Source organism: Myotis myotis, unplaced genomic scaffold (genome assembly GCF_014108235.1).
Source record: "Myotis myotis isolate mMyoMyo1 unplaced genomic scaffold, mMyoMyo1.p scaffold_m19_p_15, whole genome shotgun sequence".
In the NCBI taxonomy this organism is placed as follows: Eukaryota; Metazoa; Chordata; class Mammalia; order Chiroptera; family Vespertilionidae; genus Myotis; species Myotis myotis.
The window spans coordinates 37443969-37460196 of NW_023416319.1; the positions used below are offsets into that span (position 1 = coordinate 37443969).

Here is a 16228-nt window from a genome sequence, read left to right on the forward strand (position 1 = left end):
AGTGGTTCGATACGTAATAAAATCGGTATCTGTAACCCTTGGGCATCCCCAGGAATAAAGGGATTAGGGGCATAAACAGATCTGACAGCATGTAACTTCAAGTGCATTAGTTAGCTATGAAATGCCAGATTCCATGACATTTCTAGCAGTAGATTTACTTAACAATTAATATCAGTTTAGGTAAAGTTTAAAAATAAGTCCTTTGTCCTGAGCCCAAAATAACTAACTACTAGGGAGGAATTGGTCCAGTGTATTCTGAGAAGCACATAGTACAACCAACTGGAATTTAACAGTTTTCTAGTTGTCATCAACAAAATGAATAATTTGCTTGCAAATACATGAGTTAGCAGCACGAATTACTTAATTATCAATCACATGCCTGGCATTTTCCTTATAATCATTTAAAAATCCCCTTTTGTAAATATAGATTTTTACAAATTAAAACTAAAAATATTTGTAAATTATGTAAAACTATCTGCAGATATATTTCAATTTTCTGTTTTGTACAGTACTGGTGAGAGAGAAAATTGGATGGCAATTATACTGTATGGATCAAAAGGCTTTAAATTATGCATCAATTTCACCCCCAAATTCTACTTTGAAAAATAAATACTAAGTACATAAGTAGAAAAAGATGTACATAAAAACATGCTCATCAGAGTAGTGTTTACAATAACAAAATAAATGTAAAACAATCCTGATACATACCCCAGTGAACTGGTTAAAGAAATTAAGTTGTCATTGAATATAAGTGATAATACTTACAATTAATTGCTGTGTGTACCAGGCACAGTTCTAAGCACTTTACATAAAATAAGTCCTTTAATTCTCATAACTTTACATTAAACCCATTATTTGATCCTCAGAATTATCATTCCTGTTTTACAAATGAGGAAACTTGAAGGCACAGCAATTACTTAACTTGCCTAATATCATACCGATAAAAGTAGATAAAAGTCTGTTATGAACCCAGGCTAATGCTGTTAACCACTACCCTCATAAACATTAAAAATATTGAGACATTTCTACAATTATTGGCATGAAAGAATAGTTGCAGCATTTTCCAGTCTAAAACAAAAGCTGTTTTTGACAGTAATTTTTGTAGGTAGTTTTATATACAGTACATATGACTATGGGTTTATTTTTTCAAACTATTATATAAAAACTTAACTTCACCAACCAATGAGAGAAAGGTTGGGGGAGGGGATAAGAGATAAACCAAAGGACTTGTATGCATGCAAGCATATGTGTGCATAACCAATGGACACAGATGGGGGGGGGCGGGGTGTGAGGGCATGTGCTAGGGGTGGGGGCGGCTGGGAGAGGTCAATGGGGGGAAAAAGGAGACTTATGTAATACTTTAACACAATATAGAATTTAAATAAAAAAACATTTAACTTCAAATAAGCATGTTTTTGTCTGAAACCGATGTCAGTTTGCTGTACGAAAAACCATTACCCCCAATTTTGTATGCATATACTCAATCCACATACACACATTCATAATCTTAAATAGGTGACATAATAAATAGGAGACATAGATGTTTTGAGTGATGGTAAAAAATTAGTCAGGATTCCTTGTTTTTTACATTGATCTATAGTATTGTTTTACTAGAAGATAAAAACAGTGCACATTGCCAAGCTGAAATGTACCACTTTCCATCTTCCATGTTTTCTGCAACTATTTGGGGAATATACATTCAGAGTAGAAAGGGGTGCACTGAGGTAGTAGAAAATTATAGTACGAATTTGAAGTTGACCATCTAGACCCCTTTGAGCTGAAATCTACCTTATTTAGTGTCTCACAGTATTCCTCTGAGAATTTTATGACTAGAATCTTGATTCATAAGTACACAAAGTAGACCAATTTCTCAGATAGACTCTAAATAACAGAGTTTGCAATTTCATAGAGACAAATCAGAAATCCAATTAATTACCTAATTTAACAAAGTAAAAATTCAAAGTGAAATTATATGTATGTGTATAGGCATATGTTAATATATGTATGTAAATATATGAATGCATTGGTGTATATATGTGCATTATCTATATTTATTAATAAAGCATATATATAAAATTACTTTCCCATATATGTGTATATATATATGTACCTATATACATATATCTTCTCTTGCTATAAAATGGCTACATGTGACATTAAGTTATAATTAGTTGCCTTCTTTGTGAATTTTAGAGTAAAAAGTTCAGTTATTTGTGTAGCAAGGGGTGCTGGGCCATACTGTGAAGAAATTCCAGTTAGCATGTACTTTTCAACACATGCTTTTAAAATTTTTGCTTTTTCTATGCTGATAAAATGTAAGGAAACAAGCAAGTAGGAATAAATGTTATAATGCTTTCTGCAGCTATCATGATAATTTTACAGACTATCTTCCATGAAAAATAAATCAAAGAGAAATCAAGGGCAAAGATCAGGATCACTGTGCCCAGAGGTCTTTCTTGCTCCATTTCCCTTGAGCAGGTACTGAGACAGGTAGCAGTCACAGAGAATAGCACAGCACAGAACTCAGTGGGTATATGTTGAGGCTGAATACCAGGATCATTTGAAACCATCTGTTTTCTTTCCCTGTGATAGTGGCCTCCATTGCATTTAAATAAAGTCTTTATTTTATTTTATGAAATTAGAGCATCCTGGATTTCATTTCATTGAATCCAAGCTGTGAGCACCTCAGCTGGGTTACTATTTCTGGTTCTCTATGGCTACATGGCCAATTACACCAAAACTTAGTGCTCTAAACCAATAACCATGGATTCTGAGGGTCAGGAATTTGGACACATCCCAGCAGGGATGACTTGTGTCCCTGATTATATTTTCCAAAAATAACTACTATGTCTCGCACTCTGCATACTCTTCTCTTCTGCAAGGTGACCTTGCTGTGTTCCCATCAACATGTGGAGCTTAATTCTCATCACAGGCATCTGGGCTGGCCTTAGGGACTCAAAGATGGAAGTGATGCTGTGTAGCTTTTGAAGACAGATCAGCAAAGGCCATACCACTTCTGTCTGGCTTTCACACAGCATTCGTTGTCTGAACATTCCCGCTTGGAAGGTTTCCTCTCAGGACCTGTTGGCTATGCTGTGGGAGGCCCAAACCACGTGGAGAGGCCGCATGTCACATGGTTGCAGTTCAAATCCTACCTTTTCTCCTTCTGTCGTAGACTGGTTAAAGATAAGCTTCGTTATTGGAGAAACACTGTTTGGGCACAGCACCATTTGTGACCATGGAGGAGGTGATGTAATGTAATTCAGACAAGGAGGAAATGCTCTTTTTATGAAATGAAGTCGGGTTACTATTTTTTCAGCAGTGGGATCAGCATTATGTTAAAAGCAGGAATTTCTCACCTAGATCAATAAGAAAGGTGTTAGAGAATTAATCTTCAGGAAATGAGTTCTGTTTTTAAATTATAGTTACTATAAGATAAACCTAACCCATGCCAAAGAAAAGACCCTGGCCTTCCCACCATACCTTGCCTTGTTCCTCACTCCTATGGCGGACAAAGCTCATCTTCCTCCCTCCAGGAGAGCCAACCCACTGGATGCAGCCACCAGCCTTCAAAGCATCGAAGCTTGAAGGTAGAAGCTGATTCAAGGGGCTAAAGCATTTGTAAGAAATAGAAAGGGCCTGAAGGAAACTGAGATGCAATTTAATTTCAACAGGGGCGGTTAGCAGAACCTAGGAAAAGTTTAGGTGGGAGATGTGGGGGTGGAGAACGGAATAAAGAGGGAAGGCTGTAATAGGAAAGAGCCTTGCGAATGAGCAGGGACTGAGTCGGGAAAGACGACAATACATATGAGTGAGCACTTTTCAGGCCTAAGCAGGGGGGTGTTGTTCCTAGGAAAACATAAGCCAGGGCACACGGCTAATTCCCCAATCCCCACCAATCCTGACTTCCAACTTTTGGCAGCAATGGGAATATTAATTTTACAAACAAACAGACAGACAAATAATAAATACAACTGCTTTACAACCATCAGGATTTTTTTATAAAGCAAAGTTAAGTAAACCCGTTTCTAAAGTAGATATGGAGATTTCACTAGCACATCTTTACTGACTAGTCCAGAAAACCCAGCACAGAGGGCAGTCTGCCTGTAGAAGCATTTTAGTAGATTACAATTGTGACTGCCCTTGTACCAGTCTATAACTATAACCAAATATGTTACCTATGTTAGAAATTGTCCATGGCATCATGACAACATTGAAGGCTAAGAATATCATTATAGATTTTGATCAGCTTTGTAGACATGGAGCTATAAGCATTGAACTCTGGGGAGAGTGCACTGATGCAATGTTTCTAATTAAACCTGTGTTTTTTCTATGTCCCATTACTAATGATATGAATGGGAGCTATTCTGTATCATTAAGTCCACTCTCTATCTCTGATTGTATCTACATGTTGATTTTATAGTTTAATCTGGTACTCATTTTATGTTCAAATTTCGTATTGTTTTGTCAGACTGGGGGTAGTGGAATTTCAAGTTCACATTTCCAAATCCACTCTTTGTGTATGCGGAGGAGGAAAAACATTATGCAATTGGGTGGCAGTAAGAACAAAGAAAAAATAAACAGATCAAATAGGTAATGGAGACAGGTCAGACAATAGGCCAGGATCAGGTGTTCAATCTGAAATCTTATTCAAAAATCAAATAGCAAGGCAAGGAGTCAGTCAGAAGACAGGGCAAGACAAAAAGAAGAGGACTCAAAGACAGGAAGAAACAGTATAGTAACCTAATCCTATATAATAAAAGGCTAATATGCAAATTGTCCCCTTGGGAGTTCTACTGAATGGGAGTTCGACCACTTGCTATGACGTGTGCTGACCATCAGAGGATGGCACGGAATGAAGGAAGGCCCTGGCCAGTAGCCGGAAGGCACCGATTGGCCCTGACCACCGGCCAGGCCTAGGGACCCTACCCGTGCATGAATTTCATGCACCAGGCCACTAGTGGTATATGAAGAAACAAGTGGAAAGGATACAGTCAGATCAGGTCCAAGGTCTCAGGGACAAAAACAACATTGTTTAGATGGCCCCTGGGTGGCCTGCGTCGACCTCCCGGGATGCCTGAGAACACCTGAAATAGCAAGTGAATGCAGCTGCCAAGTGTCTGAAGTATCTAATTTTTCTGCTTTTTCATTGCTATTTCCATCTTCTCTGCAACAAGAAAAACCAAGGCTGGATGTGGGTATTTAAAAATAGCTGACGAACAAAATAGATCCAGAGACATTGAAGCATGCAACAGACTGATGTATTTCAGAGGGAGAGGGGTGGGGTGAAAGATTAACTAAAGAATTTATATGCATATATAGGTAGCCCATGGGAAGACAATAGTTTGGGGAAGGCCTGGGGTAGGGGGGGTGAGTGGAGTGGAGGGAGTCAATGGGGGAAAATGAGGGACAGCTATAATATTTTCCACAGTAAGGATAATTTTAATAAATAAAGTGAAATCTTAAAACGATCATGATGAATAGGGTTTTGTCTCTAATGCACACTCAAACTACAAATGAATATAACAAATAATCCATGTGACTTGGTGAATGGCAAATGGCTTCTGAATCTCAGAAGCTAAATTTCTCCAAGGTCTTGAGTTAGTGGGACAGCTCTAATTGGCAAGTGCTCTGTAATATATTCAAATATATACCATTATATTTAAAAATATTTAAGGTTTTATTCAGTCATAAATATGAGCATGTGATTTCACTAGGAAACATCGAAAGATTTCTTTAAAATTTATTTGCCATGCCCTGATAATTTCTAAAAGGTTATCTATTTTAACCATGTATTTTCATGTGTGTTTTTTTAAATAGCATGTCTGAGGGAAAGTTGAACTGAACTTTAAAGCTATAAGAAATAGAGATATGTCTTTTATGATCCCAGTAACTTCTTTAGCATAATGAAGCCATTATTAATCATATTAAGCATTATTTTCTTTATAATATAGATATGTTAATGCAGACATACAGTATACATTTAGTACATTTCGTAAATCCCATGTTGAATTGACTTGCTTAGTTTGCTTATTCACACTATTTTTATACATAATTCACATGATTATGCTTTCTCATTTTGAACATTCTTTCATTTTATCTGAATTTTTTTTTTTTTTAATTTTTAATTCGTGGATCCTGGCGAAGCTCTTGGTGATGATGGCCCGACCCCCGAGGTGGCGAGGCTCCAGCGCCGCATGCTCCCGGCTTGAGCCCTCGCCATAGTTCTTGTCTCCAATCACCACCCACTGGATGCCATGTTTCTTATAGTAGCGGGCAGTGTCAGGGACAGGACCAAACTCCTGGGTGACAGCATTGCGCACAGAGTTGGCCTTGCCATTTTCAGTGTTGATGGCACCAATGAGCAAGTTGTTGGAGATGTTGTCCAGGTGCCCACGGAACTTGAGCCAGGGGCCCGCAGCGGAGATGTGGTCAGTGGTACACTTCCCTTTGACCTTGATCAGGATTTGAAGGTCCTCCAGGTCTTTGCCATCCCATTTTTCAAAAGGCTCCAGGAGCTGCAGACGCTGGCTGGTGGGGCTCACGTCCACCCGCTGCCCACTGCCGTCCTTGGGAGGGTGCTGGTAGGTGTCCTGCCCAGGGTCGAAATTCGTGTGGGGAAGCTCGTCTGCATTCAGGGCCTCCAGCTTGAACTTCTTGCCATCCTTGCCCGTCAGGAAGTCAGTCTCTGGGCTGAACTTGAGGGTGCCAGCAATGGCCAGGGCTGTAACAATCTCTGGGGATGTGACGAAGGCGTGGGTCTCAGGGTTCGCGTCATTGCGGCCTGTGAAGTTCCTGTTGTAGGAGGTGATGATGGTGTTCTTCTCCCCCTTCTTGATGTCCTTTCTGTCCCACTGGCTGATGCAGGGGCCACAGGCGTTGGCCACATCCCTCAGGACCTGTGCATAGCCGTCCCGCTCAATGGTGGCGCGGATCTGCTCAGAGCCCGGTGTGATGGTGAACTGGGACTTGCACTTGAGTCCGTGAGCCAGCACCTGCTTGGCCACAGCTGCTGACTGTCCCATGTCCTCGTAGCTGGAGTTGGTGCAGCTGCCGATCAGACCTACTCTGATGTCCACAGGCCAGCCTTCCTTCTCGGCCACAGCGCCCACTTCTGCCACAGAGTGAGCCAGGTCAGGGGTGAAGGGCCCATTGATGAGTGGCTTCAGCTCATTAAGGTTAATTTCAATCACTTGGTCATATTGGCAGCCAGGGTCAGGTACCAGGTGATCCTTGAACTCCTCAGCTAGCTTGGCAATTTCTGCCCGGCCCGTCTTGTTCAGGTAAGTCTTCATTCTGCGGTTGTAAGGAAACACCGACGTTGTGGCCCCGACTTCTGCGCCCATGTTGCAGATGGTCGCCATGCCAGTGCAGGAGATGGACTCCACGCCAGGTCCGTGGTACTCCACGATAGCGCCCGTGCCACCTTTCACTGTGAGGATTCCTGCCATCTTTAAGATCACATCTTTGGGTGAGGTCCAACCGGAGAGTGAGCCCGTCAGCTTCACACCAATCACCTTGGGGCACTTCAGCTCCCAGGGAATCCCAGCCATATCGTCCACTGCATCAGCACCCCGGACTCCAATGCAGATGGCCCCCAGGCCACCGCCATTGGGGGTATGGGAATCAGTGCCAATCAGAAGAGCCCCAGGATATGCATAGTTTTCCAGAATGATCTGGTGAATGATTCCAGAGCCAGGCCGCCAGAAGCCCACGCCATACTTGGCACCTGCAGTTGCCAGGAAATTATACACTTCCTGGTTTATGTCCTTGGCCCGACGAAGGTCTTTCTCACCCCCGACCTGGGCCTCGATCAGATGGTCGCAGTGGATGGTGGACGGCACCGCCACCTTGGGCAGCCCACTGCTGATGAACTGCAGCATGGCCATCTGGGCCATGGCGTCCTGCATGGCCACGCGGTCCGGCCGCAGCCGCAGGTACGTCTTGCCCCGCTCGATCTCCTGGTTGGCTGGGTCATCCAGGTGTCCATACAGAAGCTTCTCAGAGAGGGTCAGAGGCCAGTTCAGTCGTTTACGAACAATGTCGATGTTCTTCTCTAGCAGGTCATAGCGGATGTAATCATTGGGCTCGAAGTGGCTCATGGCCACTTTGGCCCATTGGCACAGGACTGAGGCCACATGGTACTGCCGCACACCCAGGGCTCTCTGCAGCCGGGTCACCAGGAGGCTCTAAGGCGCCATTTTGTGCACTGACAAAGATGAGGTCGCGTTTTATCTGAATTTTTAATTGCAGTGTTAAAAATCCAATATTTAATTCTCTATATTAAAGTGATGAGTACATTTTATTTTCTGTAGTGATTGAAAGTGTAAACTCTCCTGCCTAGGTAAAACTCTATGTTATATAAATAACCAGCTATAAGACTTCAGGCAAGTGATTATCTCTGAGTCATAATTTCTTAATCTGTAAGAGGAGAATAATAATCACAAAACCTCTTAGGGTTATTTGTGAAAAAAATTAACCCATGTAAAACTCTTAGCATAGTGCTCGACAAATTTCAGACATTCATTAAATGTATTTTTGATTATTTACATTGATTTTTGCAAAAGTGGAAAAGGTTGTGGTAAAGCAGAAGTCAATGTACACAGTTTGGAGTTTCTAGAGAGAACTGAGGAGCAGAAAGCAGAAGGCTTGGGTAAAAAGAGAATGGTAACATTGACACAGGTAGGAGAGAGCTAAGGAAAATAACAGCCATCTTAAATACCTAACCCACAGGGCATCACCAAACTCTTTGAGAACTTAAGCAAGAATATGACAAGGCCAGATTTAATTTGAGATGGCTAACTATGACATTATCATGGAGGGGAGGCCAGTTTACCTGCAGGATGCAGAAAATGACAAGATTGGATAATAATATTAGAATCTAAGTAGATGAAAAATATAATAAGGTAATGGTAAAGGGGATAGACAAATAAATAGTTAAGGAAAAATAGAAATAGAACTCAAGATTTAAAAGATAAGAGTGGTGAGAGAAGATGGGCGGTGGGGAATTATTTAAAAAGATCCAGTTTCGGTGATGTGTTAGGTAGGGATGATGTCAGAAAGAATGGTGACATTAAAAAGAATAAAGATCTTTGGAGTGAGAAAGAATGGACTTAAAGTGTTACTTTACAATTTAGAGGAGTGAGTTCCCTTGGGCAAGCTCCTTGACGTCTCAGAGTTTCCATAGGTGCATCATAGAGTAGATGGCATTCATGAGAAACGCTATAGGAGAAACAATACACTGCCCACAAGCATAGTAGTTGATTAAAATTTTAACATACCTTTCCTTTAACTGAGGGAAGGAATGCGTGATAATATTTATGAAAAGAAGAAAGAAGAAATGATATTTTTTGAAAAACAGCAGTTCAATTCTGGGTAACTTTGAATAAATTGTCTAAACTTTATATAGACAGGATGCTTATATTGGAAAACTTATGATGAAACTCAGAAAGGGATTTGGTTCTGAAGTTATATTCTGAACTTATACTTATTTGGGATTCATAGAAGTTGGAAGTGGATAGAATCATGGGTTTGCATTTATGCAGAAACAGTTTGAAAAATGATGCAATATCAAGGATCTTAAAGTAAATCAAATTATGACCTTAGAACTAAATAATTCGACCAATATATAAATTATTCAATCAGATAAAGCAAAAATTATTATAAAAAGTTTCCACATCTCTCAGGTCTTTCTAATGAAAGAAAGAGGTGGTGGAACTAGAAATACAGAAAACATGGGAGTGGGACTAAGAAGCTCTCAACTAATTATTATCCAGGGAAGATATGTCTTGGTCCAAATATTTTACTTGTTCTGGTAGGTGTAACACTATTGCCCAGACAAATGTAGCTAACTCTCCTTAGCTGGTGGTATGAAACATTAATATGAAAACTAATCCTTCTATTGGGGATGTTGGCTCACTAATCAGTCTGCCTATTAAATTTTCATCTTCCATCTATTTATTTAACTAATGGTTAGAGAACTCAAACACCCACTCCCTCCTTTGGAATTTCTAATTCTCAGTGTAAATTAACATATTCATATTCTAGCCTTTGTATTTTAGTCCCTGTGAGAGAAGTTAATGTCTGCCCTTCAGCAAAGATAGCTCCTTTCTGGAGTCATGACAAATCAGGTTTCTTAGCCTGCAGACTGCATGGCCTGAATTTAAATTATGGCGAATTCACCTGGGAGCTGCTACCCTGTGGTTGTGTGTGTGTGTGTGTGTGTTTTGCCAGCCAGTCAGTCTTAATCATATATTTTCCGATTGATCTTGTGTAGGGTTCCTGTGACATTTTAAAAACCTTGATGAAATATGTTAATTTCATATGCATATCACTGTTTAGGTTAGTTAAAACATATGGTTTTTGTACCTGTATTTATATCTGTGGTAGCACTTTTTAGTTCATACCCAAAGAAAGCTATTATTTATTGTTATTGATATCACAGAGTGATTGACAAATATTTGACAAGCCAAATATGAACACAAACCAGTAGATCAAATACAACTTTAATAAGGTTGTGCAGTATATGATCAATCATAGACATGAATTCAGAATGACATACGGTGAAAATATCATGTAGCACTTAAGGACATTATAATAATGACTATACCACTAAGAGTTTTACCATTGCTTACACTCTTACATCCTTGGGTAAAATTTTGAAATTCAACAAGGAAAATGGAACTGCCACAGCCATTGATAATTTAAAGAGTAAATTTGTAAATTCAATATATTTACAAATAATGTTTCCTCTAAAAAACAGGTTGAAAACCACTGAAAGATCTTAGAGTGGGGATATTTCTGTTTAATTTCCCTGTATAAGCAGAAGAGTTGAAAATGCTGCCATTTAATAAAGTGGGAAATCAGTAGGGAGTGGAAATAAATAGAATTTTATGAACAAGGATCTGTTCTAACGAGGCCAAGTAAGATGAGAATTCAAATATAATTGTTGATATATATGAATTTATTTCCATTTTATTATAACATTTTTATCTTGTTTTTTATTCTTCTTCTTAAAGAATATCCTTTTAACATTCCATGCCCTAGCCGGTTTGGCTCAGTGTATAGAGCAGTGATGGCGAGCCTATGACACGCCTGTCAGAGGTGACACGCGAACTCATTTTTTTGGTTGATTTTTCTTTGTTAAATGGCATTTAAATATATAAAATAAATATCAAGAATATGTCTTTGTTTTACTATGGTTGCAAATATCAAAAAATTTCTATATGTGACAGGGCACCAGAGTTAAATTAGGGTTTTTCAAAATGCTGACATGCGGAGCTCAAAAAGTTTGCCATTACTGGTCTAGAGCATCAGCCTGTGGACTCAAGGTTCCCGGATTTGATTCCAGTCAAGGGCACATGTCCAGGTTGTGGACTCGGTCCCCAGTAGGGGGCATGCAGGATGCAGCCAGTCAATGATTTTTTCTCATCATTGATGTTTCTATCTCTCTCTTCCTCTTCCTTCCTCTCTGAAGTCAATAAAAATATATTAAAAACAAAAAACAAACAAAAAATTCCATGTAATACTGGTTTGGTGGTTCTGAATTCCTTTAGCTTTTTTTTTTGCCCTTTGATTCTAAATGATAGCTTTGATAAATACATATCTATCACTAATTGAATATAAAAAACAAAATAAATAAACAAGCAGAACAGAAACAGACTCAGACACAGAGAACATTTTGACAGTTGCCAGATGAAAGAGTGGTTGGGGGAATAGGTGAAGAAGGTGAAGGGATTAAGAAGTACAAATTGGTAGTTACAGAGTAGTCATGGGGATATAAAGTATAGCATAGGGAATATATAATAAAGAGGTAATATGCAAATGGTTGTTATGCCGTGATGCATAATGACTGATCAGCAGGAGGGCGGGGCAGCTAGCTACAAGCAAGGAGAGCTACAGGAGGGCAGGGCAGTGAGCTACCTGTGGCAGAGAGCTACTAGTGAGTTGCGGTGAGTGGGGCAGCCAGCTGAGGCAAGTGTCAGTGAGCTACTCGCTCAGGGATTCGTGCACAGGGCCATTACTATTCTAATAACAATGTATGGTGTCAGATGGATATGGGATTTATTGGGATGATCACTTAGTAAGTTATATAATGTCTAATCACTGGGGTATACACCTGAAACTAGTATAATGTATGTCAACTGTAATTGAAAAATAAAAAAAATAAAATAATTTTTTTAAAAAAGTGCAGCATATTCAGAAGGTTGTAGTTGCGACCGGTATTAGTTATGATGATGTAACTATATTTCAGAAGATGGGCATAATTTATAAACATTGAAAAAAGCATGGTCCTTGCTCTCAAGGAATTCCATCCATCTAGGAAAATACTCTTTTCTTTATAACAATTAATGAAAGCTGATGTGTGGTTAGTCATATCTAATAAAACAGGGGTCCTCAAACTTTTTAAACAGGGGGCCAGTTCACTGTCCCTCAGACCGTTGGAGGACCGGACTATAGTTTAAAAAAAAAACTATGAACAAATTCCTATGCACACAGTGGCGGCAGAAACACCCGGGGGGCCGGATAAATGTTTTTGGCGGGCTGCATGTGGCCCACGGGCCGTAGTTTGAGGACCCCTGTAAAGAATTAGTGCCTTTAGAAGTAGGAGAAACTTGTGCATTTATTTATAGACAGTAAAAATAAAATTGGATAAAAACAGCTTGGAGAAAATTAGCACAATATATTTGGAAACCCATATCTTGTGTAGGCAAAAATTGTGTCTACTGATATGGGGAGAGGATTAAAATAAAACATTGGGCCAAGTTTCTTATCTTTTGCAAAGAATGAGTATGGACTGGCAGAGTCCACTGCTCTCCCAATATATTCAGAGCTAGCAAAATGTTTCAGTGTTCATTAAAAATGATTTTTATTATATGAATATAATGAGAGGCAGATGAAGAGTGTTCTAAAATGTAAGAAATCTGTGAGCAGTTGCATAATGAATGAAAATATTATTTTTAAAACCAGAAATTTATCTTAAATGAGTGTGTGGCTCTTTTGGAATGACCGAAAACATTTCTGTATGGTAAAGCCTGTTTGATGGTGCTTATATCATATAATTTACTTATTTTAAGCTTATTATATTTTGTCTCTCTCCCCACATTTATATAATTTTATTATTATTTGATTACCTATTCTGAGCCTACCTTAATAAGTAGCATCTGATGACAACGCAAGTGGGTTAAAGTTTTTATATCTTTGTGTGGTTCTGTGTATAGAGAATTAGTCGTATTTAGCTTTTCTCTGCAGTTAATATACAAATACTTTGTGTTAATTTTTAGAATGGGATATCTTATAGATTGTGTGAATATTGAAGACTTTAGGACCCAGTTGTCTACACTGATGGCTCTATATGCAGCGCATAGTTTTACTTATTTAGTTCTCATGTAGATTTAGAATAAATAAGACCACCAATATTACTTTCAATCATCCAGGAGATACTTAGATAATAATGATTTAGAGCAGGGGGTCCTCAAACTACGGCCCGCGGGCCACATGCAAATACAAATATTGTATTTGTTCCCGTTTTGTTTTTTTACTTCAAAATAAGATATGTGCAGTGTGCATAGGAATCTGTTCATAGTCTTTTTTTAAACTATAGTCCAGCCCTCCAACGGTCTGAGGGACAGTGAACTAACTGGCCCCTGTTTAAAAAGTTTGAGGACCCCTGGTTTAGAGAGTGTATTAGTCACAGTCTCCAGAAACAGAACCAGTAAAAATGTATAAATGTAAAAAAAGAGATGTATTATAAGGAATTGTCTTATGTGATTATGGAGGCTGGCAAGTCCCGATATATGCAGGGTGAGTTGGCAAGTTGGAGACCCAGGAGAGCCAATGGTATAATTGTAGTTCAAATGTTAGAAGGCTCAAAACCAAGAAAGAGCCAATGTTTCCATTTGAGATGTAAGACAAGGCAGTCAAGCAGGAGTTTCTTCTTGCTCATAAGAGGGTCATCCTTTTTGTTCTGGTTAGGCCTTCAACTGACCAGAGGAAGCCCAACATATTAGGAAGGGCAGTCTGCTTTACTCAGTCTGCCAATTCAAGTGTGAATCTCATTTTTAAACATCCTTACAGACCCACCCAGAATAACCAAATGTCTGAGCATTCAATTACCCAGTCAGATTAACATATAAAATTGACCATCACAGATAGATAATGAACACATTATTCATTATTTCTGAAGTAGCATATATCATTTTATAAATGAATAAGACTGTGAATGATTTTTTTTAAAATTTCTAATTGGTATTAGATTCACAACCTATGTGCTGCTTCTGACTTGTGATAATTAAATGGCACCCTGCTAAAAAAGTCTTCATAATAAAATCATAATTTCTAATTATTGTCATAAAAGCAATAGTTTTTTTAAAAATTATAATTGTGTATAAAGTGTTTACATGTAGGGAAAGATATAGATTTGTTTTATATGATTTATTGCTGAAGGAAGACTCTATAGATAGAACTTATTAGGGGGTTGATTTTAACTCAGTGTAAGCAACCAACATTAAAAACTAGATGTAAGCTACAATGGGACACAGTTATCAAGAATTAGAGAACCATGGTCATGGAGCTTAAATGTACACTGGGGACCACACACAATGTCTTTTTTTTAAAAAAAATATATATTTTATTGATTTTTTACAGAGAGGAAGGGAGAGGGATAGAGAGTTAGAAACATCGATCAGCTGCCTCCTGCACACCCCCTACTGGGGATGTGCCTGCAACCAAGGTACATGCCCTTGACTGGGATCGAACCTGGGACCCTTGAGTCTGCAGGCTGACGCTCTATCCACTGAGCCAAACCGGTTAGGGCACACAGTATTTAGGACCAGGTACGATGTTGTTTTAGAATACAACATCATTTTCTAGTCTCTGAACAACTGTAAAATTGAATTTTTGAAAATGATTTTTAGTGTTTTTTTTTATAAAAAGAGCATACCCTAAATTGTGGAATAAAGAGCAAATAAAATATTAAATAAATTATTTTTAAGATTACAAAACTGGGAGTTAGTGTGTAATTACAATAGCAAAGCAGCAATGCCAGATTCTATGAGCTTCCTTGTGTGGAGTGCCTCTCCTAAGCATTTTACATACTCCTTAACTAAACTTTGCATTAGTTCTTTCAGATGTGGATTATGAACTCCATTTTAAAATAGTTAAACTAAAATTTACAGAAATTATGTAAATTATCTAAAGTCCAAAATCAACGAAAACAAAACTTCTTATTAGCGATGCAGCACAATCTTATATGAATTTAAACAAACATCTTGCTAATTCCAGGAGGAAGTTATTTTATAATTAGTAAATTTTAGAGTTATGAAGGACGCCGGACTTTATTTTGTGCAGATCCTTACAGAATATCCAGCAGTAGGCTTTAAGTTACATTAATCTCTCTGAAACATTTTGAACAATATTGTTTTATGTGTGTATTTGTGCTTCCTTAAGGAGATATTACATACATTTTAGTAGATTTATCCTAAAGGAATATGGCCTACACAAGATTGAAGAACAGTGAATTTTGTTTTAATATGTTCATTTAACAGAGGAGGTAGTGAAAACATAAAGTAGGTAAATGACTTAATAACATTTAAAACCAGAGCTGGACCTAGGAGAAATGGCTAATTCTAAGACTGGGACAGGAAAAATCCAAGAGGAGCTTGTAGTATTTTGTATTGCCAGAAAGTAAGAAACAATAAGAAGTATCAAACAAAATGGAGTCATGTCAACGGACATAGGAATCAATCTGAAAGAACTCCCAATGGCTGAAACTAGAATAATCCTATATAATAAGAGAGGGATATGCTAATTATCCTTGATATGCTAATTAGTCATGACCAGTATGCAAATTGACCATCATTCCAACACACAAGACACAAGATGGCCGCCCCCATGTGGTCAAAGATGGCCACCACAAGATGGCCGGCAGGGGAGGGCAGTTGGGGGTGACTGGGCCTGCAGGGGAGGGCAGTTGAGGGTGACTGGGCCTGCAGGGGAGGGCAGTTGGGGGCGATCGGGCTGGCAAGGGAATGGTTAGGGGGTGATCAGGCTGGCAGGCAGAAGCAGTTAGGGGAAATCAAGTAGGCAGGCAGGCAAGCGGCTGGGAGCCAGCAGTCCTGGATTGTGAGAGGGATCCCAGATTGGAGAGGGTGCAGGCTGGGCTGAGGGACACCCAACCCCCAGTACACGAATTTCGTGCACCGGGCCTCTAGTCTAGGATAAATAACAC

General features: G+C 39.1%; 1 protein-coding gene across 1 annotated transcript; it reads right to left on the reverse strand.

Moving 5' to 3' along the window:
• Positions 1-6074: 6074 nt before the first annotated feature.
• Positions 6075-8201, reverse strand: LOC118670328 (aconitate hydratase, mitochondrial-like). The gene is given in 1 exon segment (XM_036337382.1): positions 6075-8201. A coding segment is annotated over 1 exon segment (2127 nt).
• Between the last annotated feature and the right edge of the window lie 8027 nt (positions 8202-16228).